We start from the raw sequence: 27916 nt of genomic DNA on the forward strand, positions 1-27916 counted from the left end.
ACCTTGATGAATAAAAATGTCATAAAAAAAGTAAATGAACCATAGCATGTTCAATGCAGGTTTTGTTTTTGTCGCCGGAACTATACCAGTTCATCAAGTGCGGCTTAGTATTTGCATTACTATCACAAATTAAAAAATGATGGAACTAAACTCTGAACATGTGACTCGTCCCTTCGATGTACTGTCTTGCACGAGAAGGAAACATGCTTACATTATAGACACGACCCGCGAAGGATGCAATTCGATGACAATTTACGCAGATGAAAATAAATAGATCTATTGATAGCATAACAATTGAAACTCAAGTCAATAGCAATGAGACTAATGAACATAGCACTATTGAGTACTCTACTCGCAAATAGATCGAAATTTAAAAATGACCGAAATATGACTGTGATACATGGCCTTACCTTGACCAACAAACAGTTAGATTCAGCAAGCCCAGTAGTTTGTTGCAGGAGAACAGATAGAGGGGGGGTGGGATGGATGGGCCTGGGGGCGTGCAGATAAGGCACTGGAAGACTGCTGAATGGAGACACACTTATGTGGATTGCAGGGGGGTGGCCAGCACCAGGGGAGGCCTGCCTGGAAACACAGGGTATGAGGAGGCCATGTGAGCGATGGCCCCTGGGCGTGGAATACCTTTTGAAGTGTACATGCTGTTTGGCCGTTTGCGCCCCTGACAGCCCCCCATGGCAGCGCGCATCCACTGGCGCAAACCGCCTTTGATAGGGGGGGTGGATGGCCCGGTGGGCGTGCAAGCAAGGCACAGGAAGACTGCTGAATGGAGACACACTTATGTGAATTGCAGGGGGCTGCCAGCGTGAGGGGGCATCCTGGTAGGAGACACGGGGTCTGAAGGTGGACATGGGAACAATCACCCATGAACGATAGACAGCTTTGAAGTGTACATGGTGTTTGGCACCTTGGCCGTTATCGCCCCTGGCAGCACACCATGGCAGCGCTCATCCCCGGGTGTGAACTGCCTTTGATAGGGGGGGTGGGTGGATGGGCCGGTGGGTGTGCAGGCAAGGCACAGGAAGACTCTTGAATGGAGACACACTTGATTAATTTAAGAAATTGAAACAACCATTGTTAAAATATATGTGGTGTTTTATTTTGTTTCTTATTTTGATGGCACAAAAATACAAAACTTTACACATTGTACAGGTCAGGTTGCAGCACAGCGAGGGAAAATCCCCTGTACTGACCGCTGTCACTGGGGAAAGTTTGTCTTATGGCAGCAACAGCACAAGCGGGTATTACTCTTCGAACGCGGTGTCCAAGCCTCCCGTGAAGCCACCATGTAAAGGAAGGATAGGCCACCAGCCTGTACCACCTGTGAAAAAGAATGATACAAACTGTTTTTAAATGAACAAGATAAGTTTATTAAACCTTTGTTGTCAATGACAATTCTTGTAACTAATGGCATTCTGCTCGGACAAATGCTATCTACACACTGCACACTATTGTACGACTTTCTTGCGTTACAATGAAATGTAGATGCAATTTTGAATATCGGAGACGACCATGAAATAGTAGCGGGATCACAACCAGAGTATACTTACTCGTTACTCGGATTACGAGGACCAACAGTTGCGCGAAGTTCGTGCATAAGCACCATCATTATCCTCAACACGGACCGTGTAAGGCAGGCTGCCCTGAAGTCTGGCAGCTCGGTGATGCATTACGGCCATGGCTCGCCTTCCGAAATGTAGGCCATGTATCCCGAGTTTTCACAGCAGCAGCAGTTCTCGTCCTCGGTTGGCATTAGCTCGCATTGATTACATGTGCACCAGGTGGAAGCACCGTCCATGCGACTAGGTCCAGTGTCTTCATCTGTTGATTCGTCCAAAGCCCCATCGTTTTCACATGTTTCCCTTTCCAGTAGTTCCTCCTCGGTATACTCGGGCTCGTACATGTAGGGCATTATTGTAGCCATTGTGTGGTAAACAAACTAAAATAATTTATAGCAATGGTACAGGTGTTCACACGGGCTACAAGCGGCGAATGTAGCTGAACAGAGCACAGAAATGAGTCACAGAATACTCAAAGTAACACAGAGAGCGGAATGGAATCGAAAATCTGTTGCTGTGTGTTGTCAAACGGTCTGTTTATACTTATTGAGTAACGAGGCGTCCTGCCATTTCCATGGCGACACGTCAAGATGAAGCGCAGCGAATGTTGACACGAGACGTGCTTAAGCGTTGTGAAATGGGCGGTACGCGTCTGCTGATGACATGCTCAGGGGCGGGGGATATGATTTAGTGCCGCGAAATCAGGTCACCCAGGGCGATAGGGCAAGTGATAGGATTATCACAAAATGGCTGCACCCTGCTGCCTGTTTTGGCGTGCCTTTAATGGAAGAAAACTCGAGTAAGGTCCATAGGACATTTTTCTAATATTGAGCGACTTCGGCTTAAAAACACATGGCCGACCCGTAGGGCCAATAAAAATTTCTAACCAAACCATTCCTTTAAGCTTTTATATATCTACACTGTCAAAACTCTGTATTGATGATCAACTTTTTATTGGCTATATAGGCCACAAACTGATTCAGGCTGTTACAAAAACAGGCCTTATCCAGATGGGTAATTATGGCTATGTCAGAATGTTACAGGCTGGCAGGGAAGGATGCACCTGAAGGTTTAAGGGCCCATTCCACTTTTATTGGCTATATAGGCCACAAACTGATTCAGGCTGTTACAAAAACAGGCCTTATCCAGATGGGTAATTATGGCTATGTCAGAATGTTACAGGCTGGCAGGGAAGGATGCACCTGAAGGTTTAAGGGCCCATTCCACCATGGGGCATGGCTACCTCTACAGCCCTGCAAAGGAGTGTACCGATAAAAAGTATCTGTGAAGCAGCAACGTGGTCTACTATTCACACGTTCACAAAGCATTACTGCCTGGAATCTTCCCTCGGTCAGGATGGGAGCTTTCGAAAAGCAGTCCTGCACTTGGTTCATGAAAACCATTGAAATCTAAATTCTAATCTCTTCACCAGATGAAACACTGCTTTGGGAGTCCATCAAAGACGAGGAATACATGGGAGGACAGAATCCATTTGAAGAACAAGTTACTTACCCCTGGTAACATTCTTTCGACTGGATGCTCCTCCCACTTAGTCCTCATTGCCCTCCCAACTTACCCCACAGTAGAATTGCCCATTGTATTACAGCATTCGTTCCTTCAAGGCTGAGTACGATCATTCCTGTGGCTATGCGCCTATTTCTACTGTAAGAAAAAACAGAACTGAAGCCAACGGGCGCTGCGCATGCTATATATGCCTTCGATGACATCATCCTCGAGACGGAGGCCTTTGAGGGACACCGAGTCGATGCCATCGATGCACAGCGCCCTCTGCTGAAAAAAAACAAAGCTAGTAAAGCTGGATATCGAATATCAAAGATGAGGAATACGTGGGAGGAACATCCAGTCGAAAGAATGTTACCAGGGGTAACTTGTTCATCCCAACACCTGTGGCGCATAAATATACGCTGGTCCGTTTGTACCTTTAACATTAATCCTCTTTCGATCGCCATGACTTACAGTGCCAACTAAGACTAAAAAATGTACTACAATGCCTCAATTCTGGTGGACACCTTCAAATTCCATCCACTAAAAATAGAGGACTATGATTGCTCAAGCCATGGGCATATCTTTTGTCTTCCATTTGATACAGAGAAAAGGCTATTTATTCTTGTTCATTGACCAGCTTAAATCTACACGATCAGACCTCTATCAGTGATGTGTGAAAAGAGTGAGATAAAGAGCTGCTGCTGCATCAGGGAGGAGTGCAATTGTATTACATAGTAGCAGATCTCCAAACCTTATTTATTTCATTTGTAGAGCGCACATACAACCCGTAGGCATTGAGGCACTGTTGCAGGTACAAAGTACTAGTGAGGCTTATTATGATACTGAATAGTTTCATGCAAGCACATGGTGAAGAGGTATAACCAAGTGGCAGTTATCATAGTAAACATACAGAATCATACATTACATAGGTATACAACCAGGTGGCAGTTATCCTTAGAGCAGGCAGTTGGGTGCTGGGACAGAAAAGTTCGTAGTAAAAGTCTTGATAGCGGGAATTCAGGTTTAGGTGAATAGTTGAGTTTTTTTAGTGATTTGTGGAAGATTCAGTAAGATTTCTCTGCCCTCATGAAGAGTGGGAGGTTGTTCCAGAGCTTGGCAGCAATGTATGGGAAGCTTGAACCTCTGGCTCTGCATCCTTTGACTTTGGGCACCATACGTCTATCTTATGTAAGGGGTTCTAATGGGTCTGGAAGAGTGGGCTTTGGCAATTCCTTTGGCGAGGTAAGGTGTTGCTGTGTTAGACAGGTCCTTGTGGGTTATGGAGAGGGTTTTGAAAATGATCCGCTCCTGGATGGGGAGCCAGTGTGCATCTCTTCTCGCTCTCTATATGGGCTCTCATTTTTGGGATGTTCAGGGCAGCTCTAAGGGCGTTGTTCTGGATTACTTGATGTTTGAGTATGTTTCTGGATGAGGTGTCATTGAATAGGACATTGCAGTAATACATTTCTGAGCCAATGATTGCATGGGCAATGGTTAGGCAGTTCTTTTTAGAGAGGAAGGGTCTGGCTGCATTAAGGACCTTGGTTCCGTAGGCTGCTGAGGAGGCAATGGCACTTACTTGTCTAGTCATGGTAAGTGATGCGTCTAGGTAGACCCCTAATGCATTTACTGTGTTAGCGACCCGTATCGAGCAATTGTCAATTGTGAAGGCAGAGTATTTATTGTCCAGGGTCTTTGGGGTGCTTTGCAGGCAAACAATCAGGATTTCTGTCTTGTCACTTTTGAGACAGAGGTGATTGGCTGCCACCCAGGTCTGAGTTGTGGAATAGATTGAATTAAGGGTGTTGGAGTCTTCTATCTAGTTGCCTGAGAGGTGGATCAAGATTTGTGTCGGCTTAATTTGTGTAAGCTATGCTGAGTGAATCTAAAATGTGCAGTAAGGGCCTAGTAAAGATATTGTACGAAGTGGGGGTGATGCAGGATCCTTGTGACACACCGCAGGTGCTGGGAGCAGAAGAAGCATTTGTGATCTCTGAGAAGACTCACCGCTCTTCCATTAAGGAAGGATGCTATCTAGGCAGTCGCTGAAGATGAGAAGTGAGCATGAGTGTTGAGGTGGTGGCAGAGGATCTGTTGGTTGACAAGGTCGAATGCCGCAGATAAATCTAAGAGGAGGAACAGTGCAGACTTGCCTTCATCCTTGATTGATTGCATCTAACTTATTTTTTAGATCAAGCAAGGCAGATTATGTGCCGTGCCCAGAGCGGAATCCGGAATGACGCATCCCTCCAGGATTTGCTGAACTTATAAGTAGGCAGCTCAGTCCAAACCTTTTAGGAGGAATGCAACGGTAGTGATTGACCTGCAGTTTGTGGCGATGGCTGAGTCTAGGAATATTTTCTTCAGGAGAGGGAGTACCCAGGTTTTCGTGAGGCTGGCTGGAACAGTGCTTTAAGGAAAGGAAGTGTTTATGATAGCTGTGATGATGGGGCTTAGTATGTCGGCACAGTCTTTGACGAGGGGTGCAGGCCAAATGTCGCCTTTGCATTTTGAGGGTTTTAGGCTGTTAATCAGTCTGGTGACATCGGTTTCGGAGAGGTCTCTGAAAAACTAAGTGGTGAAGGAAGTGGAGGTGAATTGCTAGAGGTCAAGGATACATGCATGTTGCTTGTTGAGCTAGGATCTTCCTATTCAATGTGTTAATTTTACCCAGGAGTGCCTCTTGGATGCTAGAGCACCACGTCTTGACTTTGATGATGGGTGTGGGGGGGAACAGCAGGGGATTCAACCACAACCACATCACTCACCCTCATTAGAAAGGTGAGATGCTAATTATCAGTGTTGTTTCTGGAAATCAGTGGTCATAAGGAAACTTACATACGTCAAAACAATCCTGATGGGTTACTAAACCCTGTCACTATCAATTATAAATGATAGTTCCTTCTCATCTGAACGATTTTCAGCTAGGTATCAAATTATTAAAAATAGCACTGTACTCCGGCCTGAAAAGTTTAGTACGGTTGGCTACCTTTGGTCCGGACATTAGTATGAGGAACTACACTGCTAGACTCAACCTCCCTTGTTTGGCCTCTCATGCTTGGAAGCAGGAGGAATCTACATTAAACGCAATGTAGAAAAGAAAGTGATATTAAAACTAAGGGAGATAAACATCTTAACATGTACTGACAATTTCCTTGTGTACACCGACAATCCTTTTTCAACAACTCAATTTGTAGAAGTGTTAGGTTATTAGATCAATCAAACAAAACAAATGTAATTGCCTAGAGAAATATGAAACCCCCTCAAATATTTAACTTCACCCTAAAGGGAGATGTGTTTGGATAAAAATCACAACAAAGAGTATTTAGTTGGTTGCCAGAAACTATGATATATTAGCACACTGGAAGGGGGTGCTGGTCAATCAGGATGCTCGGAAAGTGGGCTGTATTGTATGGTACAAATCCTCGTTCAGAGCAGGCTGACTGCTGCTAGCCAGCTCCCCCTTCCCTTCCCTGCTCCCTTTCCCCCATCACCTCTTAGCACCAATGTAGTTTCCTACTCAATGCTAAGAGTGTATGTTTTTAAAAAGAACCTTACCTTTGCTGCACCATTGCTTTCTTGAAGTCCATTTTCAATGTTGATGATGTCACAGTCCTCAACAATGAAAACGGACTTAGGAACCACAGCGTGGTGCCGGGCCACACTGCAAAGGTACGTTTCTTTTTTTTTTTTTAATACACACCCGTGTAGCAAACTACATGGGTGCTAATGGTATATGCCCCACGGCGGCGGGCCGGCCCTGTCATTAATGGCAACACTGCCCTCGTCAAGGAATCCTTGCTTTGCAGGCGATTACCGACAGGGTCGGACGGCAGGCTCAGGGAATATTGGCACAATATAATTATAAAATACAGCTTGCCTCGAATCATTTTCCTATTTGAAAATAGTCCAGTAAATAAATATATTTGAAGAAGTGATCCTGCAAAATTCCAATCCCTTATTAACACATTGTCCAGAGGTCAAATGAACAAGACTTACCATTAGAGAAACTGAAAATGACACTAGAACAGGAGGAAGGACTCACCCAGTTGTACTATAATTGACCCATGGTAAAACACTTGGTTATGTCTTCATGTTTGCAAATCCCTAAGAATGCAAGGTAGTTAAGTGTAATGGTATTTGTTATAAGGTCAGGAATTGATGTGACATTACAAAACGTCCTTGGAGACCATATCAAGCCCCATACTTTCCCTAACCGAAAAATTTCGAATTTCCAGAAAAATGCAAGGATATATTAAGTATCCCCTCCATAACTGAAATATAAATGTTGTATGGCACTGGCACCCAGGTGGTAAACTAATCGGTTGGTAAGCACTTAAAAACATCTTGGCTCTCCTTAGAGTTCAGTGATGCATTTCAAATTGTATGTACAATATCATGAACCTGAAGGTTCATGATATTGTTTTACTCTGACTTGCTAGACTCTCTGACCATATATAACGACAAGCAAAAGAAATATTAGAAAGCCCCTAGCCAGAGTACATTTGGCAGAGTTTGGTGCCCTGCTGGTATCCCGAATCTCTGTTTTCTTTTTAATACACGTGCAGTGATTCTTTCTTTTAGTCTTTTTTTCAACATACGTGTGGATGAGACCCATATGCAAAATACATTTGTTAAAATGACTCAACTAAGACACAGGCTATAATCACTGCATGACTCTCCCCAGTACAGGCATGGATGCCTGTCAAAATACTCTAGTTAGGTGGCTCTAAACATGAAATCCTCTTGTAAACAAATGCTATGGCAATGGCCCACTTTTCACTCCACAAATGAAAAAGGTTTTCAAACCAGGGCATCACATGTTAAGGATAACCCAAACAACTCCTCCCGTCAAAGACTACTGCAAGCTGGATTCTCCTGATCTCAGTTGTGGCAGGATCCAGTATTCATTTATTTTTTAAATGTATTTTTAAAGGGGCTACCAATCAACTCAAGCTGTGCATTGCAAGAGGCCTACATTCAGGCTGCTCATCTAATAACTTGAGTCCCATTCTGCAATCATATCAATGCAGTGCTGAGGCAACGGCATTGCTTAGCACTCATAGGTCACATTTATTTTAAGGCCTCCTGAAAAAAGCTCAGGCAAGAGGCTGAAATATGCATCCTGGATTGGAACATGTTCACTCCTGATGAGCATCAAGGTCCAGACCTATTTCACTCTTTTGCCACAGCTTTTGACAAGCACCAAGAAACTGATTACAGTACATGTTGGGCTATGCAAAACACCTGGTGATTCATCACAAATTGACAAGAGATTTGGTTTAAGTGGATGCTACCTATCGGTGTCGGAGTGGCTCTCTGGCACAAACTCCCCTCTTGCACTGCTACAAGAGGGAGACCACTCGTTGTTTCTTTAGGGACTAAAAGTGGTCCTTTTTCCAAGGGTATTGATTAACATGTCCACACCACTGGTGTCAACAGACTGAAGTGAAGAGCTTCATGCCTCAGTGCACAAAGGCAACCTTTTAGGTTTTCAAGCTTTATCATGGCATCTCATCATATTTGTTTATTAAAAAAAGAAATGACAGGTGTTAGTGGACTTTCATTGGCTTTTTTATGTATTTTTCCTTTGTTAGAGTCTTTCTTTATGAAAAGCAAAACATTCTACAAAGACCACGCCCATCAAATAATTGGCATGCATCAAGGTGGCCTGCTGTGTAAGCAGTATTTGACTGCATAGTGACTGAACAGATGGCCACCCCAAAGTCTTTTGGAAGCACCATTGTGAACAACACATGGCTAGCAGAGGCAAATGGTTCTGCCACTGTCTACTTCAGGGCCGCTCTATTTTGTCATTTAATCCTCATTTTTGATGCTGTCACAAGGTAAAATTTGCAGTCTTCTTGAGCATGATTTTTGCACGTATGTGCATGTAGTGCATGTGGAAATCGATGTAATAGCATCCACATCACACAGCCCAACTTTCTGGATGCCACTGCTTAGAGTTTTGGAGCATGCTCATGAAAATCATGCGTTTGGGAGATGGACTTCACACTTTAATTAAATATTATTCTACCATTTTAGGTAAATATTTCTGGAACGTCACAAGTACCAGAACGTCTTAATCTGGGATAACATATCAAAAAGAGTCAAATGGTCACTGCTCTACCTCATTTTGTTGATGTTGTACAGCAAGGTACTTGTCCAGAGACATTTTAAGAATTGGCAAGATGGGTTAGAATGGAAGTGTGTGGAGACCACATATAGAGTAACTTTATTTGACACTATGCATGTTTTAGGTTTTCCATTACCACAGAAATGTGTTACCACTGCCTCCAATGCCCCAATAACAGCTGTTAGACTTTCTTTGTGAGGCTGGGTGGGCTGTTGCTTAGGAAGGATGAACACAGATGTGCCCTTGGAGACAGTAGTTACGTTTCTATTTATGTCGCTGAACAGTTGTCTGATGTCTTGTGCAATCACCTTTGCTGCACCTTTGTTTCGGATCAAGGTTACTGAATGCAGGTGGGCTATACCATCTAGGTACTGACTCCTTATATGCCCCGCTGGTCTTTCCAGAGCTTAGCTATGACCTTTTGGTTGAGGTAAAATAGGTGGGACATTCCTGTACACGTCTTCCTATCTATTCCCTGCTTAGTGTCCTAGTCCAAGCGGAAAAGTGAATACAGCTTAAAGGCTTGCAAGCTGGACTAATCCTTACTTCCGTTTCCTCTTTCAAACAACCTGTTCTAAGGGAGGGTTAAATGTTCATTCCCTAAATGATTTCTGTCAGGGAAACACAGTTGTGCACAGAGCTGTGTAGTTTTAGCAAAGGTGATTGTAGACATCCTTCTTCTGGAGATCTTGAGAAAGCGGGATAGCTTTTTTGGGCACTCCTGATGAAAGATCTAAGAGCAGTGGCAGCTACTCCGAAACACAAATAGCAGTTCTTTCCAGGAAGCCAGAGTACCCCACCTGGGACTTAGGATGGGCATCGCTGTACATCCCCACTTGGTTACATTGTTACAGCCCATTGTGTCCCGTTTAGAGCCTTTTGCCTTGTTGGAAATGTTAAGTCATTACTGAATGCCCTACACGAGAACACCTGCACTGAGCACAGGGTCTATATTGATTTTGTAGAGGAACAGTTACATGTCTTTGCAGGAAATCTCGCCACCCTACCTCCTGTATGTTGGCAGCCTGAGATTGTGCCATGCTTGACGCCAGCATTTGTGACCATACCACAGCAAAAAATTCAAAGAAGGTTTCCACTGAGAAAACCCTATGAAATGTATCCCTGAAGAGATGACAATCTGAGGGAGGAACTCCCTGAAGGAATATGAAAAAGAGTGAAAGAGGAGCTGGTGGCGTAACAAAAGATGAGTGTGACGCCCTGAGAATACTGGTTGAAGAGAATGTATGGACTTTATAGAAACTGATGACGACGTTAAGAATCGAGTAAACTTTCATATGCAAAAAGAAGATTGCAAGTGTGAGAAGCACTGCAGAAATTGCAAGACATTCAATAACTGTACAGCTGCTGTAACGCAATTAGATTAAGTCATCTTAGAAACTGGCTATATGTATTGAACGGACTGCAGGCGAAGGCGACATTGTATAGAAACTGGACATTGGTGTCATGAATATAGTAAACCAGAACCCATGGATTGAAAGGCTGAGAACTGTGGCAGAGGCTGAGATCGTGGACACAAATGGCGAGGCTGTCTGACCTGGTGTCAAAGCTGAAGCAGCCAAGGCCGGCTATCTATTCTTGAAGGCGGTGAACGTGAGAAGCTGAATCATCCCTTGTTAAGGTGTAAAGAAAGAACACCAAGCGTGCCAACTTTTATTAATTTAAGACATTTAAACGCTGAATAATTGACCAAATCATGGTCTCCTGTCACGTGAGCCAAGGATGGAAATAGAGTTCAGCGTGGAGTTCTGGAACAACGATAGTGTGTGCTCGCACTCTCTTATATTCCCAGAGACAAGAATACTCTGCAAAGCCACGTTCAAAGACAATCTTCATGGCAGAAGATATTGTTATGCTCCAGAGACAATGGGAAAGAGAACCACTAGTCCTGGAACAACAGGTCACTCAACAATAGTCTTGAATAACGATGATAAAAGACTTTCCCCCCAAGAGCGCAGCCTGCAGGATAACAAATACACCTGACAGGCTAGTGGCTTGAGTGAAAAGGCAGGAGCAGCAACAGAGCTAAAGGAAACAAAAACAGACACTGTGGAATAGAAGTACAAACAGTAAACCACAGGTCCCAGCCACACCACCCTCACATCCCCACTCTTACCTGCAGTGAATGGTGAACAAACTGGAAACCTACTTGTACAAATTAGTCCCCAAAGGAACAGAGCGAAAGCAGGGATGGAATGTTCCCAAGTGAGTGTCTTGTATTGCAAAAGACCTTGAAGTAGAAAAACAGCAGAGCGTCCCAAAAAGTCTTTAATTGTAATCCCAAGAGTGATCTGATGGTAATTTCAGCAGAGCGTCCAATAGATCACTTGTGAAATTGATGATTCCTCTGCAGAGCGTCCATCAGGGGAAAATCCAACAATCCTATGGGTGCAGGAGCCAGTGGTAAGTGAAGAGTTGTGCTGAAGGGATGTGTGGAAAACAGATAATTGGTGTAGTGAGCTCGTGTTATAACCCAAGAAGTGCTTTGTGAACAGCTGATCGGTGTGCTGGTAGTAGAATGCGAGGAGCGCGTTAGAACAGCTGTTTTCCTTGCAAGTGTTACACGAAAGATCCGTTGACGGTGTGCTGTGTATCACGGGAACTATAGGGAAGAAGGGTTCTCTTTAGGGAGCAAACGCCAGACATATGAGAGCAATCCAAAGAAGTCCAATAATGAAGCCAGGAGTCGGTAGCCGTGAAGAAACTCAAACCAGGAAGCCGGCAAGGAGCGTTCTGTGGGGAAGCCTCAAAAACGGTCTGAGTCGGCAACACAGAAACAGCAGTCCAGAGGCAAAATATCAGGAAAACGCTGCTTTCTGAGCCACAATTAGCAACGGTTTAGGAGCACAGAAACTGAGGACAGACTAACATAAATAAGGAACGCAGAGACGTACGTCGTGATCACATGACGGCCGTACACTAATCTTCTGGGAAATGTAGTCCTGTCTTTGTCTGTGGCGTATGGAGGGCTGTGACAGTCGGCATGGCAAAGACCAGGGTCTACGGAGAACAACCCTATACAGGTAAGGAAGAACACAAGACTTGACAGGCATGGGTGATGAGAGATGATGGGCTAATTCAGTGGGCAGGTAAAGTCAAGTCCACCTCCTGGCACCTGGGTCTGAGCTTACATGCTTCCAAGTGAACTGAATGTTCCAGACATGGCACAAGCATGCTAACCAATTATAGAGGGCCATATCATGAAGGGCCTTATAGTTTGAGAGCCAATGATATACTGTGTACTTAATTGTGTTGAAAATGACATATTTTAGAGGTAGGCATAAGTTGTCCACCTGACAGAAGACAAACAATCACAATCCCACCCCTTATAAAAAGTATATTTAGATGTTCCCCTTGAACCTATCACAACCCCCTCGTAGGTATTTCTTATTTGCCACGTAGTATGATGTCACGTCTGATGTATTTTTTTGTATAAAAGGATGTTTTTATGAGGAATACATTGAAAGCTCGAGCAAATGTCCGTTGATGTCCGTTGTAAATCCCTGTTTTAGATAATTGTTTAAAACAGCAGCCTTTGCCATCTCCCTGAGTTGGTTTGATTATTTGGTGCCAGAATGATTCTGCATTCCCATCCATTGCATGCACGATTCCTTTTGCTCACTTTCCTTATGAAAACACTGCTTCCAACATGCCTTTGTGCCTTCAGAAAATGTGGCGCTAGAAACCCTGCTGATGAAAGTAATGGAAACTTTTTTCAACTGTAGAAGATTTGATCAGAAATTCTGCAGCACTGAAGAAAAGCAGTCGTAGCAAGAGCATTTTAAAAATAAAACCTCACCAAAAAACAAAGATGCCACATGTAATCCGCAGTGTCAACGATTGCTTAGCTTTAAAGCTAAGTGTCAAGACTGTGGACTGTCGAAGAGAAAGTGGTGAGCCAATAATGTATTGAACCTACGGCCCCCTTAATGTCCAAATAATAGTTTCTTCACTAAGGGGTCCCCGCCTCCTGCTTTGACGAAGGTACTTTCCAAGTTGCATGGATTCCCATGGTAAGTGAAAGCCGCACTTCATGGAGACATAAAGTAATGACCTCATTTTTCAGACATACGACCTGCAACTCTTTATGCTGAAGGATCTGGACTTACAACAATTGGTGATGGGTCCCATGCATATTAAGTTTCACACAATGAAACCGATATTCATTCATGAATCCTCCGTAGCGCTCCCCTCTTCACAAGTGATGTCACATAGATCCCCATACAGACAGTCATCTAAGGTATGTCTTGAAAATATTGCTGCAGTTTTTAATATTTTGGAAAGTATAATCTATATGTATTGAACACTAGCTATCCCTGGCCACCTGTTCTTTGGCTCAGTCTGGCTAAATGGAAAAGAAATAAAAGAGAAAGTGCACATATCTAATATGTTTAATTTCACAATGCTTGTGGGTAGTTTTTAATGGCTCTGGCAGTTCTCCAAGTTAAGGCAGTTTAATTTTCCCAGCGGTGCAACACATTCCTAACGTTTCTCCGTTAAATTTCAGAGCCTTGCAAAAAGGACACACTTCCGTCATGGTGCCGATGAGAACATGCCGGCTCAAACTATAATCATCAGCTGGGTTGTGTCGGAATGCAAGGCGATTGTAATCGCGTGATTGCTGAGCACGGATTTGTGTTTGACGCTGATCTGCTGTTTCTTGTTGACGTCTTTCAGCCACTCTCAGCCTGTCGCGTTCATTCTCTTGAGAATGAAGCAGATCTGAAGCTGCAGAACGTGATGACCGTGCTCGCAACCGTACATCTTGAAGTCTGGCTGCACGTCGCTCTGCTGCTTCCTCGACACGTATTTGAGCCATTCAAAGTCGGAAACATTGAAATGGAATCATAAAATATTTAGTATAGCGTGTGTTGCTTTTACGTCAAACAGATGGCGCTGTTTTTCAGTAAAATATTTAGTATAGCGTGTGTTGCTTTTACGTCCAACAGATGCTGTTTTTCAGTAAAAGCATGTTTTTACCTGTCACCGATGTGACATCTATGTATAGTAGGTATATAAAAACACGTGCCTATTCTAATGAAACGTTGTGTCAACATTTCAAAGCATTCGGTGAATATCTTTCGGAGATTTAAGATTTTGAACAAACAAACATTTATATTATGAAACGAAAGTGGGAGCAGCCATAGAACAAAGAGCCGACTCGTAAGCTGGCAAAACAACAAAAAAAGGGTACGTCAACTAGCATTGAGTAGGCAGCAGAAAAGAACACACATTAGTAATGCCAATAGTTTTGGCCCTTCTGTAGGAATTGAATAGGCATTTGCCAGGCACTGCCATATTGGTACTTACTGACCATTAATGGTAGCACCTACAAAATGTTACATATACCTGGGCATGTAATAGCACATGCAAATATAGAACCTATACACAAACCAAAACTGTTGGCTTTGCCAATGTTTGTTTTTAACAAGACTTCAGTGAAACAAATGCATACTGCTTTTCATGTGGCTAAAGGCACACTTAAAACATTTGTATTCCACCAGTATCACATTTGCAGCTTCAATTAAGCCATCAGCTCTCAATAGACTGCTCTACAATAACTCTAGCAGGCATGTCCAAACACAACATTTGATGGTGTTGTTTGAGAAAGCTGGCTCAAGGAGATCCCTGGAGGATATGTTTTGAGTGGAGAGGGGCAGGAAGTGGGTGGGAATGGCCATATGGATTAGCATGGTCATAAGTAGTCAATGGGTGGGTAAATAACGAAAACAACACCTGCAAGATTTGTGACTCATCTCATCTCCTTCCTAGCTTACTCTAATGCAAATTTCCCGGCTTATAGATGGCACTTCAGCACCAAAACTAATAACTACTCCACCAATAAAAGCGGCCAGTGTACTAGAATTGGGTCACTTAGCCACTGCGCAGGTTTTAAAATTATAAAGGTAATGCAAAAGCAAAATTTTAAATACAAAATATACATAAGAGAATAATTTCTTTTCCCAATGCATTTTTCCCTAATTAAAGAACTACAGTGTACATCATTTACTGGAAGCAAAGCAAAACCATCGCAAGAACTATGTAACGATGTACACAATTTCTTTTCACACAAAAATTGAAAAACGCCAGTATAAGCTGCTCATGTTTAGCCCTCTAACAAATGTCATCTTATTTAAGTTCGTGTTCTATGAAGTACTGTCGGTTTGGGCAAGTCGACAAATCTGTTTCCTTTTAAATAATCACAAGTGCATGATCCTGAACGTATCTGTTGGGAAAGGAGTACTTCCAAACAAACTGAGAGAAGCAGTAGCTCTGCCTAATTTAATTTATTTTTTATCAGATCCATTTAGGCTACTGCTCATTTTACCAGCTCACTTTTTGGTTATTAGAGCACACCAGGCATTCTAAGAGGCAAATTGATTATTGGTTCATTTACAGATGAACTTTGCTTCAGGACCAGGGGCCCAATCAGTGGTGGACTGGGAGCCAAAAGAAGTCATGGAAATAATGTTCAAAGTGGCCCCGAATTACACATTTAAAGCAAGCTCAACCCTTTTCCTATGAGAACATTTGGCAGTACAATAGATTATCACACATAAGAGGGCCAGGTTGCAGAGGCCTAGAGGCAAATCTCCAGAGTTCCCTATAGGACAGTCCACCCTGGCCCCAAATCAATCCTGATAACAGTTGTAGATAGCATCAAGAGGATAGAGTGGAAATGTGAGTTCCTGGGGTCCAATTCTATTCAATCCATCAGCTTAATTTGACACCATCAGCCACATTATGCATCTGGGCCACCTACACCACTTTGGAATGCATATGGTTGCTCTTGACTGGCTGACCTCCTGCCTTCAGAATGGATCCCAATTCAGTGGCTCTTCCACCATTTGAATCTAAACGGAAAATGTAAACCAGTGGAATTGTACATGGTCCTGCTCTTTCATAATAATGTATACTCTTTAAATGCACCCCTCATTACTTAATTCATGCTGCCGAACATCTATTGTGGATGAATTCTGATGGCACTAAGGTGCCCCTCTGTTGGATGGTATCTTGGTTGCCTCTGCAGACGTAGTTGCATGGCAAAGATCAGTGCCTGGAAGGCCAAAAATAGATTAAAGCTGATAACCACACAAAACTGAGTGCTCATATTCTAATTATGGAAAATATGCGTTTCTGTTACTGGAATGCAGGTGAATATTATGCTATACTCTTTTCATTAATTGTATATCTGGAAGAAAAATCACTCCAACTGCCAGAGACCCTAGTATCACAACATGGCTCATGTGATTCCTCTCTTAATAACCAATGACCCAGCAGTTCCTCATCCAACAATGTAGGTCCAGTTTTCAATCGACAATTCTTCATGAAAAATGTTATTGCATCCTTGGAATAAACAAAAACAATGCTAAGATCCACAGATCAACCATGACCATCTCATGCATATTCTCCCATCTTCAGGAGTTGCAATATGCAGCAATATAAAACTCTGCCCCATCCAGTGAGGATTGAAAGAGAAGAGGAGCATTATTTTCTCAAGCAGGGTAGCATGTGGTGGGATAATAGTCACCTCTGTGCCATTAATTAAATCTCGACATTCTGTTACAAAACAAAAATCACATAGTAGTGTATTGAATGGTACAGGGGCTTCCTATTCAAGTTCAAGGCTGGGATAATATTGTATCTGAAGCATGCACAATAGGTATACAAGGGAATGTACAAAAGAGCACATCATTTGACCAGCCTGCTCGTCTGAGAATGTCCTCAGTTGAGCGCCTGAACAAAATGCTTGTGGTGCAAAAGCTGCCAAGGAAGAATGAAACTGGAAAATTTAAATGTATACCGCAGTCAACAACATAGCCCATCAAACTAATAAAAGGGAAGAAATATGGCAATGGGTTCTTCTAAAGGGAATAACGAGCTGAGTTTGTGCCTTAGCCAAGTATTTGCTGTACAATTCCGATTGCTGTAGAGAATACAGCAGGCACAGTTTGTGGAATTTTTGGATAAGGCATTTCCTATGACCCTAGAACCAGTGTGACAAGACATAAAGCAAGTGCTTAGTGTAAATAAAAAAGTATCCCTTGATATATTCAATAATGGCACACCAGTAACCTGTTTTAAAGAGACGAGATACGCCAGCATGACCAGTTTCCATGACAATTCCTGGAGAGGAATGTCTTCATTGCTCAGCCAATCGGAAAATCAGGAAAATACTAAATGTTCATCTAAGAGTCTGTAACATTTTTGATGAGGAGGAATCTGAAGACAAATATCTCATAACAGAAGGTCTAACAGGGAATGTCCACCCACATATAAGCCTTCTACCAGATAATGATGAATTGAAATGAATGATGTGTACTAACAGCTTTCCTCCTGGCATTACCACAATATGTTGAACTTTCCATTTATAGATAATTGATAGACCACTGCCACATGCAAGAACATGATGTCCTATGACTGCAACAAAATGTGCATACTATAGGACAAGAATGAGACATCCAATGCTGCCTCATTCCTTGAATAGATGAGGTGGAACTCCATGGCCCCCACAACTTTTTAGGTCCCCCAGGTTTCCAATTCAGAGGTTAACAAAATCATAAATTCCCTGCAGCACTCTGCCTACCAACTGATGATAATTTACTGCAAAGTTTGCCAGAATAGGTAAGCTTGCTTTACCACATCTCATTGCATCATTGTGTATGAGGAAGCCTAACAAATCTGAAAACATGCAATACTTTCATCTTCCCTCACTTTCCTGGCCTAGCAAAAAAACAATCTAGAATCTGGGTCTCTCGTAAACTGGCTGATTACATCCCATTACTTTAGTGTTAATGGCCATGGTGGGGATTTGGGGGAGCGTACACAGCTCGAAATAGCACACTAGCCCAATCTTGCAGGCCCTATCAAAGCACAGGCATCCGCAACAGTTCAAGGCCATTATCCATCAGATAGCCCCCGACCCTGGCTACTGGCGCTAAAAATCCCAGAAAGGAGGGCACCTGCCAGCATGACCGAACCCAGGAATAAACCAATGTGTTTAGCTCTTGTTCTGGCACTTCTGAGGACAAATTACAGAATCTGAATGCCGGGGCAAGAGCTATGTTTCACCTTATTAATTAGCACTAGGGCAAAAACATTGTGCAAAAACATTGAGCGAACCATCATATGTTCAGACTCCATTGGAAAGCAGAATTGAGGCCTTACTCCTGAGTTCCCCATATGTGACTCAAGAAGTGGCAAGGTTAAACAATCGTTCGATAACCACATACTGTTCACAATATCGTCATGAATGTATATGATAGTTCATGTTAGTACTGTTGAGCAGGGATGCATCTGTGAGCTCTGTAAGGGTGCAGAAGTTCAGTCTGACATGGTGGTACGTTTGTTGGCAAAGGCTTTTATTTATAAAAGTCAATGAAAAAGAAAAGCCTATCTTGCCCTATGAGGGGTTGCCCTCCCTCAATGAAAATACTAAGGACTCTGTCACGATGTCTTAGTAAAATGTACACTGTCCTGTGTCTAAACCTATTTCCGTCCCTTACAACCCAAACTAACTAAAGAAAACTGGGTGCCTTCTTAATCCAGAAGGAGGCCCCTAACATTCTGGATATAGACTCCAAGTCTCAATCTTGTAAAAGTATCTGTAACTTCAAAGTTCACTACTTGAATGTTCATTCCAACATATAAACTACACAGTTCCCAGGCCTCTTAAGGGAACCTCTTCCTCGGTACGCATTTCAGTTCACAAATGTTCCATCTGGACTGGTTCACTAGCCTGCTCGACCTGACAAAAACTCAATGATGAACATATCTCCGGGTCACCAATGTGGTATCAAGTCTGGTTCACTATCCTGCCAGACTTTATTACATATTTTAGCATGCCAAAATATATTTCTCTCTTGGCCAATGGGTCCAGGATCCCTTGTTGTTATCTCTCGTGCCTCTTCTCCTTCTCGACATTGACCCCAGATCTCTCTGGACTGTTTCTGGGTCTTGCTGGTTTGTTCTGTTGCCAGTTTCTCTTTTCTCTGAGTGCCAGATCTTTTTATATTTTCTCAGGGTCTCCCCAATTCACTCCGGGCTCTAGCCCACTGATTATATATGTCTTTGTGCTGCTGTGGGTCATTGACTCTTGAATATTTCCCAGCCGGGCTTTGCCTGTTTCTGTCTGGGTCCCAGACCCTGGTGTGCACTGGCAGAGCGCCCCGATTTCATATGGGTCCCAGACCCTGATCTTCTTTTTCTGTGGGACCCCAGTGCCTATTTCACCTGATGCCCACTTGAACAGACCTGGTGTACTCTCCTGCCAGGCGCTGTTCGACATAGGCTTTTTCTCAAAGTTCGTATTGTAGGAGTAGGCCTTTGACCACTGTAACCCAAAGCAGGCCCACCCTTGAAGAGTAAGTGCATGCTTGTCCGTAAAGCAAGTTTATTGTACGAGCGGCCGGGAAGGGTTGGATGACAAAGAGGCAAACTGACCTGTCTCACTGAACCACACAAATAATCTGAACCACACAAATAATACGCATTTTATACAATTTGCAACAGTTAAAACACTCACAGAGGTTTAGTTACAAAGTCAACCCCCACACGTGATTGATTAAACCTATACAATGTAACCATATTCCCTTCAGTTCCCAAACTTCTAATCAGTACATTAATCTCAGCACCATTCTCTTTAACTTATAATTGCATGTTTCATATTTACACTACACCCCTCTCTGCGGCCCTTCCATATTTGGTCACAGCCCCATCTCCTAGTTACACAGTTTACACAACCTACAAACAATTTCAATTATCACAGGTTCCATCTGATTGGAAACCTTTGCCCCTATTTGTGTCTCAAATGGCTATTCTATGGAAATTTCATTGATGTGAAGAGGAGGGAAACAACAAAAATTTCATTTTGATCTATTGTTGCTGGTTTTATCACCCAAATGTGTTGGTTTCCACATTTAATTCTAAAGTATGTGATTTACCATTCCAGCCCACATGGTACCAACCCACACCTTGAAAACTCAATTGAAAATCCATGATCTATTGGTGCTCCTTTCCCCGCAAGCAAACCTTGCATCAGGTTTAATTGTCCGGACCTAAAATCCAGCCCTTCCAAGTGGCCGAAATCCCTCCATCATTCAATAACAGACTCCCATATACTTATAGAGATTGCATCTCCCCTTCACAATCCACCAGGCCATGAAGAGGCCTGCCCGAAACTGACCATCTGATATTCCTCGCACCTGGTGCTGCTTTTCCCCAACCTTGTAAAACTAGTTTCTCAGTCACACAGTTCAATTGCCCAACCCATGTTTTCAGACAATACAATTTCGAGCTTATCAGAGATCTCTGTGGCAAAACAGATCTGCATATTCATCCTGCCTAAAATCTATTTTCCTAGAGACCCCCATGTATGTGTATCTATACATGTGTGCTCAGGACTACCGCATCCTCTCACACTGGTTTTTCCATTGCAAATCTCCTACCTCACATGCACATGTAGAGCTCCTTGCTGCCTGATTGTTAGGTGTTGTGTCACGACACACCTATATTGCGTTTACATTGTATCAGCAGTTTTGACATTTATCTTGCTGCACAAATACAATTCGAAAATGCATCGACTAAAACACAAACAGCACTCAAAATAACACATATCATTGCCATTAGCTATACTGGATTCATGCTAATTTGGAACATCATGTCAACATCGCTGTCACCCCAGCCACCAATATGGCGCGTACAATTCAAACTTTACCGGTGGGACCCTTATCAGCTACCCCAACATCCCCCCCTCTAGTTAATACATTAACTAACAAACCAATTTCTAGCTTATCGATCTTACCTTCACGGGGGAATGAAGCCCTATAGCCATTGCTCATACTAGTACCCTCGCACCCATGCTCCTCTGCTGGACAATCCCAATTCGCCCTTCCACCAATTCCACAATCTACCCATTGTTCTACATATTCACCACGACCTGGTGGAGGGCACAAGACCACTCCTGTATTATTTCAGAATCAGTGTGAGTACCCATGTGACATGGAATGGCAGTGGCCCTAGCCTTAGACAGGGTCACAACCATCATAGCAGCAGCTTTAGGCATTTCAGCAGAGCAGCCCTGTAGACATAGTTGACAGGAATAAAACATATTACAAAAAAGACAAAAATAGGTATGAGAATGTTCATAGTTAGGCTCAGCCATGAAGCGACCCAAGAAAAAAGGGAGTCCAAAAAAGTCATCAGCAATTCCTGCCTCCCTTTTCATGGCCCCCTCAGGTTGTGCAATGTGGCAATCGTTTGGGCCAGATTTCAATTGTCCAAATCATTGGGAGGTACGTATGTGCAACACATACTCCTGATTTTCTGGAAAACCCTGACCTCCATAGCTGTTAGAAGGCTGAGGATATACCAATCCTGCAACGCTACAAGCCTCTAGGCCCCAAGTTCTTCTTTAATTGCACTAAATGCTGATTCAGAGGAATTCATAAATAATAATAATTCATAGTGAACAATTTGTAACCATTTCAGATTCACCAAAGTTTGTACATCAGAGGCCAAAAGGGTAGTAAAAACTGTTTACGTCTGGCTGAATAGTCTAACTTGTCCAGGAATATTCATAGGATCCTCAGTGGATGCTGATGAGATATAGTTTGATCTTCTTGATCGTTTCAAGGAGTCGGGTTCTCTAAAAGTCTGTAAAGTCCCTGATTTGTCCATATCTGATGGTACAAGGGATGCAAGGGGTACGGAGGATAAAAGGGGCAAAAATGTACACTGAACAGATTTTGAATTTGCGAATGTCAGGTGGCTTTAGGGAACCACAAGGACAAGCACATGCAGGGTGGTGAGATGGCACATGCCTCGCCAGGCCGGAGGTAACTGCTTGTACGAAAATGGATCACAGGACCAGTACAAGTCAAGACGTGTTGCTGTATCTCCAGCCAGATCAGCGATGCAAAGCGTGAGGCTGCAGTTCCGATTTTGTGCCATCGCCCTTAAAACACAGATAAAAATGAGAAAAATGTGTAAGTAACTGGATCTTAACAGGTTTATCTGGCTCCTTGAGCCATGTTAAAAAGTTCATATACTTTTTCCATATTCTTCCACATTCTCGATTTATTCGTGCCACCCCTTCTTCAGGAAGTCCAACCAATCCTCCTGCTCTGCAACTCTTCTCCCCTTGCTCCCATTTATTGTTCGCGATCATTAGTTCTTCAAGATTGAACTGTACTCTTTGCATGCAACAGGCATCCTTCTGTTTTTCGCCATCTGATGGTAAAGATTCTTCTTCGACTGAAAGGATAGAAGCTGCTACAGCTTGCCCCTGGAAATGCCCTCGAACCCTGCACAAGGCTTTGTGCACTAGACACTGTGCCTCTGCCTTGTCGGGAATAAATAATCTAGGGACACCAGAAGCATGGGGGATAAGAGCAAATATAACAACTCTGTCTTGCTCTCCCCCCGCTTCATATAATGATGCCATGAATTATCTGCATGAATGAGTGTTGCCTTTGTGTATTGATGGTACACAGACTCTGGCCCATTGTTCTGAATTCTCTAGCAAGACAGGAGCCTCATATTATTCTTTACTTCTCTGAGATTAATAAATAAAGAAAGAAATCCATTCTCAGGAGCCTTGGAATAAACAGAGTTGTCCAGAAAAACAAATATATCAGTCCCAAGGGGCACAATTACAGTCCTGCCCCTTGTGGCTGCAACTTTTACCTGAGCAGTGCTCTTTGTAGCTCTTAGCACACGGTAAGTGTTCCCTCATTTAGCTGTGATATTTGGAATGTTTATATAAGGTGTTATTTGTTCTTTTTGGAAAATTGTGTGATACCTTTAATGCGTCTTTAAGCGGGATACTCCCACGTGGCTACACGTCTCACTGATCTCCCATCAGGGTTTTTTATTCTTTATTCTTTCAGGTTTCTTCAATTCTCTAGGTGGTGCAACTGCCATTTTGGCATCCTGTTTGGCCTCCTCGTTAGCATTCTTTGATACTTCACACCGCTGAGTACAGCAGTATTCTGATCTCTGCAGTCTTCTGATTTTCGCATAGTCCTTCTGGACCTGCTGCAGGTCAGTGCAGGCTGGGTGAGCCTCTGTGAGTGTGGGCAGGGGTGGCTCACTGTACGTCTGTTGGGCCATGGAAGTGCAGCAAAGTGAGGAAAGTAGGGAGTGCTCAGTTGCTTCTGGAGAGGTGTATTCCCAAACTGGCCCATTAAGTGGAAGAGGAGAGCAGCTCTCTAGAAGCTTGCAAATCTGTTGGAGTTTGAACCAGTTCAACAGATGCTAGCCTCCATGGACCACCAGGGGGCATGCAAGCTTGCCAAAGTCTGAGACACATGTCCAAGGTCATAAGCCAGGACTGCAGAAGAGGATGCTCAGAACAAAATACATAAAAGAAGAAGCACTCTCACGACCCATTGGGCAGTAGAAATGACAGTTGGGTACATCCTGCAGTGCAGCAGAACCTTTACTAAAGCTGGAGAATATATAATGAAGAAAGTGTTATATGGCCCTTGATTCTCTGGCCAGGAGAGAGAATAAAAAGAGCAAGAAGCTAAAGTGACTTCTACTCCAAAACCGATTAATCTTCCACCCCTTCGTCGATCTCCGATATGTTGGTCACAGAATGGGAACAAAAACAAGAGAGAAGACGAGAATGGCCAATGGTTCGAGACTACCGGTCAAGAGAACCCACAACAATTCCCACAAGATGATGATGAATTCCTCAAAGTTTAATTGAACCATAGGACATTGTCCACACGTGTGTGTTTGGCTTGGTGCAATTCGAGGAGATGCACCTGAGAAAATAATTTGATAGGAGATCCAAGGCCACTTGAAAGGTGAATTGTCCAGGCCTCTAATCAGAGACAACATAGCTGATACTTCCTAGGTGGCCTTGCGTATACCGGTCTTCATGAGCAAGTTTGGGTGAGATCGGGACCAGTTTTAGAAGGCCTCCTAAGATAGGGTCTTGGACTTGTACCTCTAACATAAATATTGGACATGGCAATATTCGTTAACCAGTCAGGTACTTCAATAGATCCAAAGGTCTTGGCAGATTGGACTCATAGAGCAATCTCCATACTCAGCAATGCAAATCCCTTGCGGCGAAAAAGAGTAGAAGCATTGTGATATGAAAGGGTGCCAAGCTAGTGAACTTAGTAGTCTGAGTCAGGTACTAAATCAAAATGGCTACTCTTCACAGATCCATTTATCAAAGAACTTGGTAGATTTGTGGGCAGTTACACCATTCATAACAAAGACCAGGTCTCAATAAACAGGCCTGGTCCTCAATAAAGACAATATTCACACCCAAAGTTTTGGCTAGGGCTAGACAAAGCAGAAACTGTTTGCCAAGCCACTTCCAGGGATAGAGAAATAGGTTCCATAGAGGGTGTGGCTACTCCAGCTGAGACTGGCAGGATCAAAGGCAACATAGTCCTCTAGATCGACAATGCTACCAGTCATTTGTTGAGTGCCGCAGGGTTCCATCCTCTACCAAGGGATCTTCAATCTATACATGGAGCTGCTGGGAGCCCTCCTAGCCACACACAACATCCACATTCACCAATACGCTGACGGCACGCAGCTATACCTCAAGATCGACTCCATCAAGGGCATCCACAGGGTCAAAACCTGCCTCTCGCTGATCCAGTTTTGGATCCAGTGCATACTTCAAGCTCAACCCCTCCAAGATCGAATTCCTGCTCCTCACCAACAACACTGAACACCCAGACATACAGACCTGGTTATCAACCATGAACTCTGAGGGCTTCACACCTGAGCTCACCTCCTGCACCAAGTCCCTCGGGTTCCACATCGACAAACACATCTCCTTCAAGACACACATAGCTAAGAAAACTCAGACAGCTTGGTATCAGCTCTTCCACCTCAGGCCCTTCCTCCCTCTGGGCAGCTTTAGATCCACTGTTCAAGCGCTGGTCATATCCCACCTGGATGAGGGCAATGCACTCTAAGGCCTCCCGTCGTCCTCCATTGTGCCCGTGAGGAGTGTCCTACATGCGGCCCCATGCCTCATTATGGGTTGACGCAGATACAACCCTTTCACCCCACCCCTCTATAGAACTCGGGAGCAGATGCTAATTACCAGCTGCACCTCCTCAGAGGCATTCTTCCTTTCCTGTCCTTGCTCCAGAGCTCTGGTTCTCTCTAGGCTGGACTACTGCATCAGCCTCTTCCTAAATCTGCCTGGCTCTACTCTCCACCATCTGCAACTAATCCAAAACAGGACTATGAGACTTGTCCTTGGCAGGTGTATGATCTTGTTGTGTTTCAAGGTGCTACATAATTCTTGACATTATGAGATTTTTGGGAGTGACCAAAAGTAGTTTGTGTTTATTTGACCTGAAATGAAAACTGTATATGTGAGTGTGCTATAGGTCCTGTGATTTTTAGTTAACCCACAAAAGCAAATTGTATTCTACTTATTTGTTTTGAAACTTTGTTTTGGTTCCATGGAGAAGGTCCAAATGCTGGCTACCCACACTCTGTACAAAGCTCTGCTGCTCTTGAGCTAGGTCCACGCTTTAAACAATAGAATACAAAATAAAAATAAGATCATTTGCAAGCTTTTTCAGAAAAATGTATTCCACAAAATCTGACAGCCTTTGAACACAATACACATGTTAAAGTAAATATATTTCAAAGCCTGCAGCAGTCTATTCCAGTGTTGACCACATTCCAGAAGGCCAGGGGGTGCTGCAGCACCTCCAGCGCCCATACTTCCAGCACCACTGAACCAAGGGACTACAGAAATTCTCTTCCATTCCTCTGGAAAAAATGTAACCCTGCTGCCCAATCCTGGTATTTTGCTGGCTCTTCAAAATACGCTCACCTGTAGTAATTGCAGGATGCTTCAGTGTGCCCCTGACCTTTCATCTTCCACTGGCCCTAAATCATGAGATTATTATTATTATGGAATGTATTGGTCGCGGATCTAGCTTTGTGAAGCAAAGGAGCACTTTACATAGGTATACAAAAGTACAGATGCATAACGGAGCCCTTTTCAGAGGTAACACAGAACAGTACCGGATGGCAGGGAGGGGTGGCGTGAAGGGCGATGTGGTGGCCTATTTGTTGAGGCAGAGTGATTCCTTGAAGAGGTATGTCTTGAGTTCTTTTCTGAATTGTAGGAGCATGGGGGCAAGTCTTCCATACTCTTGGAAAGTAGGCAGAGAAAGCTTGTTTCTGGCCCTTTCCTTTTTGCAGTGGTAGATTTCAAGTCGGCATGTGTCCTGGCTTCTGGTGGTGCGTGTCCTCGCTTCCGGAGATACTGAGTTTCTCCACAAGGTAGCTGGGTGACTTGAGGGGGACTGCCTTATAGAAGATACAGCAAGACTTGGAAGGTGATTTGTGCGTACAGTGGGAGCCAGTGAAGCTTGATGAGGACTAGGGTGAAAGGGTTATATCTGCATCAACCCATAATCAGGCATGGGGCCGCATGTAGGACACTCCTCATGGGCACAATGGAGGACGACGAGAGGCCTTCGAATGCATTGCCCCCATCCAGGTGGGATATGACCAGCACTAGAACAGTGGATCTGAAGCTGTCCAGAGGGAGGAAGGGCTTGATTTGGAAAAGTGTGATACCAAGCTGTCTGAGTTTTCTGAGGTAACACCATTTTTCATCCGGTCATAAGTTCAAACGGAGACATTTTAGTTGCAGAAGATGGTGTAGACCTAATAGCCATCAGGACAAATACTAATTGAAAGTCCCAACTGGGTCCAGAGTCAGCCACAAACTTCTTCAGTATGCTTACATTTGTCAGATTACATTTCTTAACCCCTCAGCTCGATGCCAGGTGGTAGGCAATGCAGAGTTTTCTTTTTCCCCCTAGAATCTCTCACAAATTGGTCATCACCTCCCTGGTAAAGTGGCTTCCTTGGTCCGACTCAATCCTTTGCGGGAGGCCGAAACAAGAGACGATGTGGTTCATCATTAGCACGCCAGCTGTCTCTGCCTTACAATTTGGGGCAGGAAGGTATTCTACCCACTTTGTAAACCAGCGTGTTACAGTCAACATGTACTTGTTTCCTCTAGAGGAGCTAATCACTGACCCGATGAAAGTGACTTGCAAATCTGGCCAAGGCAGTGTCATTCCCCTTTTTTGTAGGGGAGCTCTGTGTGTAGGAGAATCTGCACACAAGAGACACCCCTTTAGATTTAGGTTGAGGTCCTGGCCCACGTGTGGCCAGTATGCAACCTCGCAAGATTTCTAATGACGTGTGAAAACCCCTATGGCTGGCAGTGACCACATCACCAGCATGATTCAACATTGTGCTGAATTTACCTGGAGCTTGGGATGTTCTTGAGGCTCTAAACACAGTCAAGTCTGTTTCAGGATGCTTTGCAGCTCCTGCAACAGAGTTCAAGATGGGAGATAGCTGCAGGTATCAGGTGGCAAGAAGTTCGGCAAGCGAGGCTGGACGGACGGCTGAAGGCTGGCCTACACGGCGGCTCGGGGTCAAGAACTGTTGTCTCTGTGCTGGTTGGCGGATCTGGAATGCTGTTCAAGGTGTCTCGGACTGCTTTAGTGACTGCAGCGTGACAAGTCAGTGGTGCAGGTGGTCACAGTTCGAGGGCTTGACAGCCTCAAAAATATCCTTAAAAGATGGATGCTGGTTGATGCTTGTCGTGGCACTCCCCCTAGCTTCTTCGCTGGGCTTGTTTATTTATTTTATTCAT

The 27916-nt window shown here is 43.7% G+C and overlaps 1 protein-coding gene across 3 annotated transcripts in view; it reads left to right on the forward strand.

Moving 5' to 3' along the window:
- The window catches only part of STEAP2 (STEAP2 metalloreductase), a 328022-nt gene that overhangs the window by 258795 nt on the left and 41311 nt on the right, over positions 1–27916 (forward strand). Inside the window, exon 5 of one of the 3 annotated variants that reach the window (XM_069648364.1) lies at positions 13745–14431. The exons of the other annotated variants lie outside the window; for them this stretch is intronic. Within the exon in view, the coding sequence (XP_069504465.1) occupies positions 13745–13855 (111 nt within the window). The 3' untranslated portion in view covers positions 13856–14431. Of the gene's footprint in view, positions 1–13744; positions 14432–27916 lie in introns of those variants that run through there. 3 annotated transcript variants of the gene reach the window in all.

Source organism: Ambystoma mexicanum, chromosome 2q (assembly GCF_040938575.1).
Source record: "Ambystoma mexicanum isolate Mex_15411 chromosome 2q, UKY_AmexF1_1, whole genome shotgun sequence".
In the NCBI taxonomy this organism is placed as follows: Eukaryota; Metazoa; Chordata; class Amphibia; order Caudata; family Ambystomatidae; genus Ambystoma; species Ambystoma mexicanum.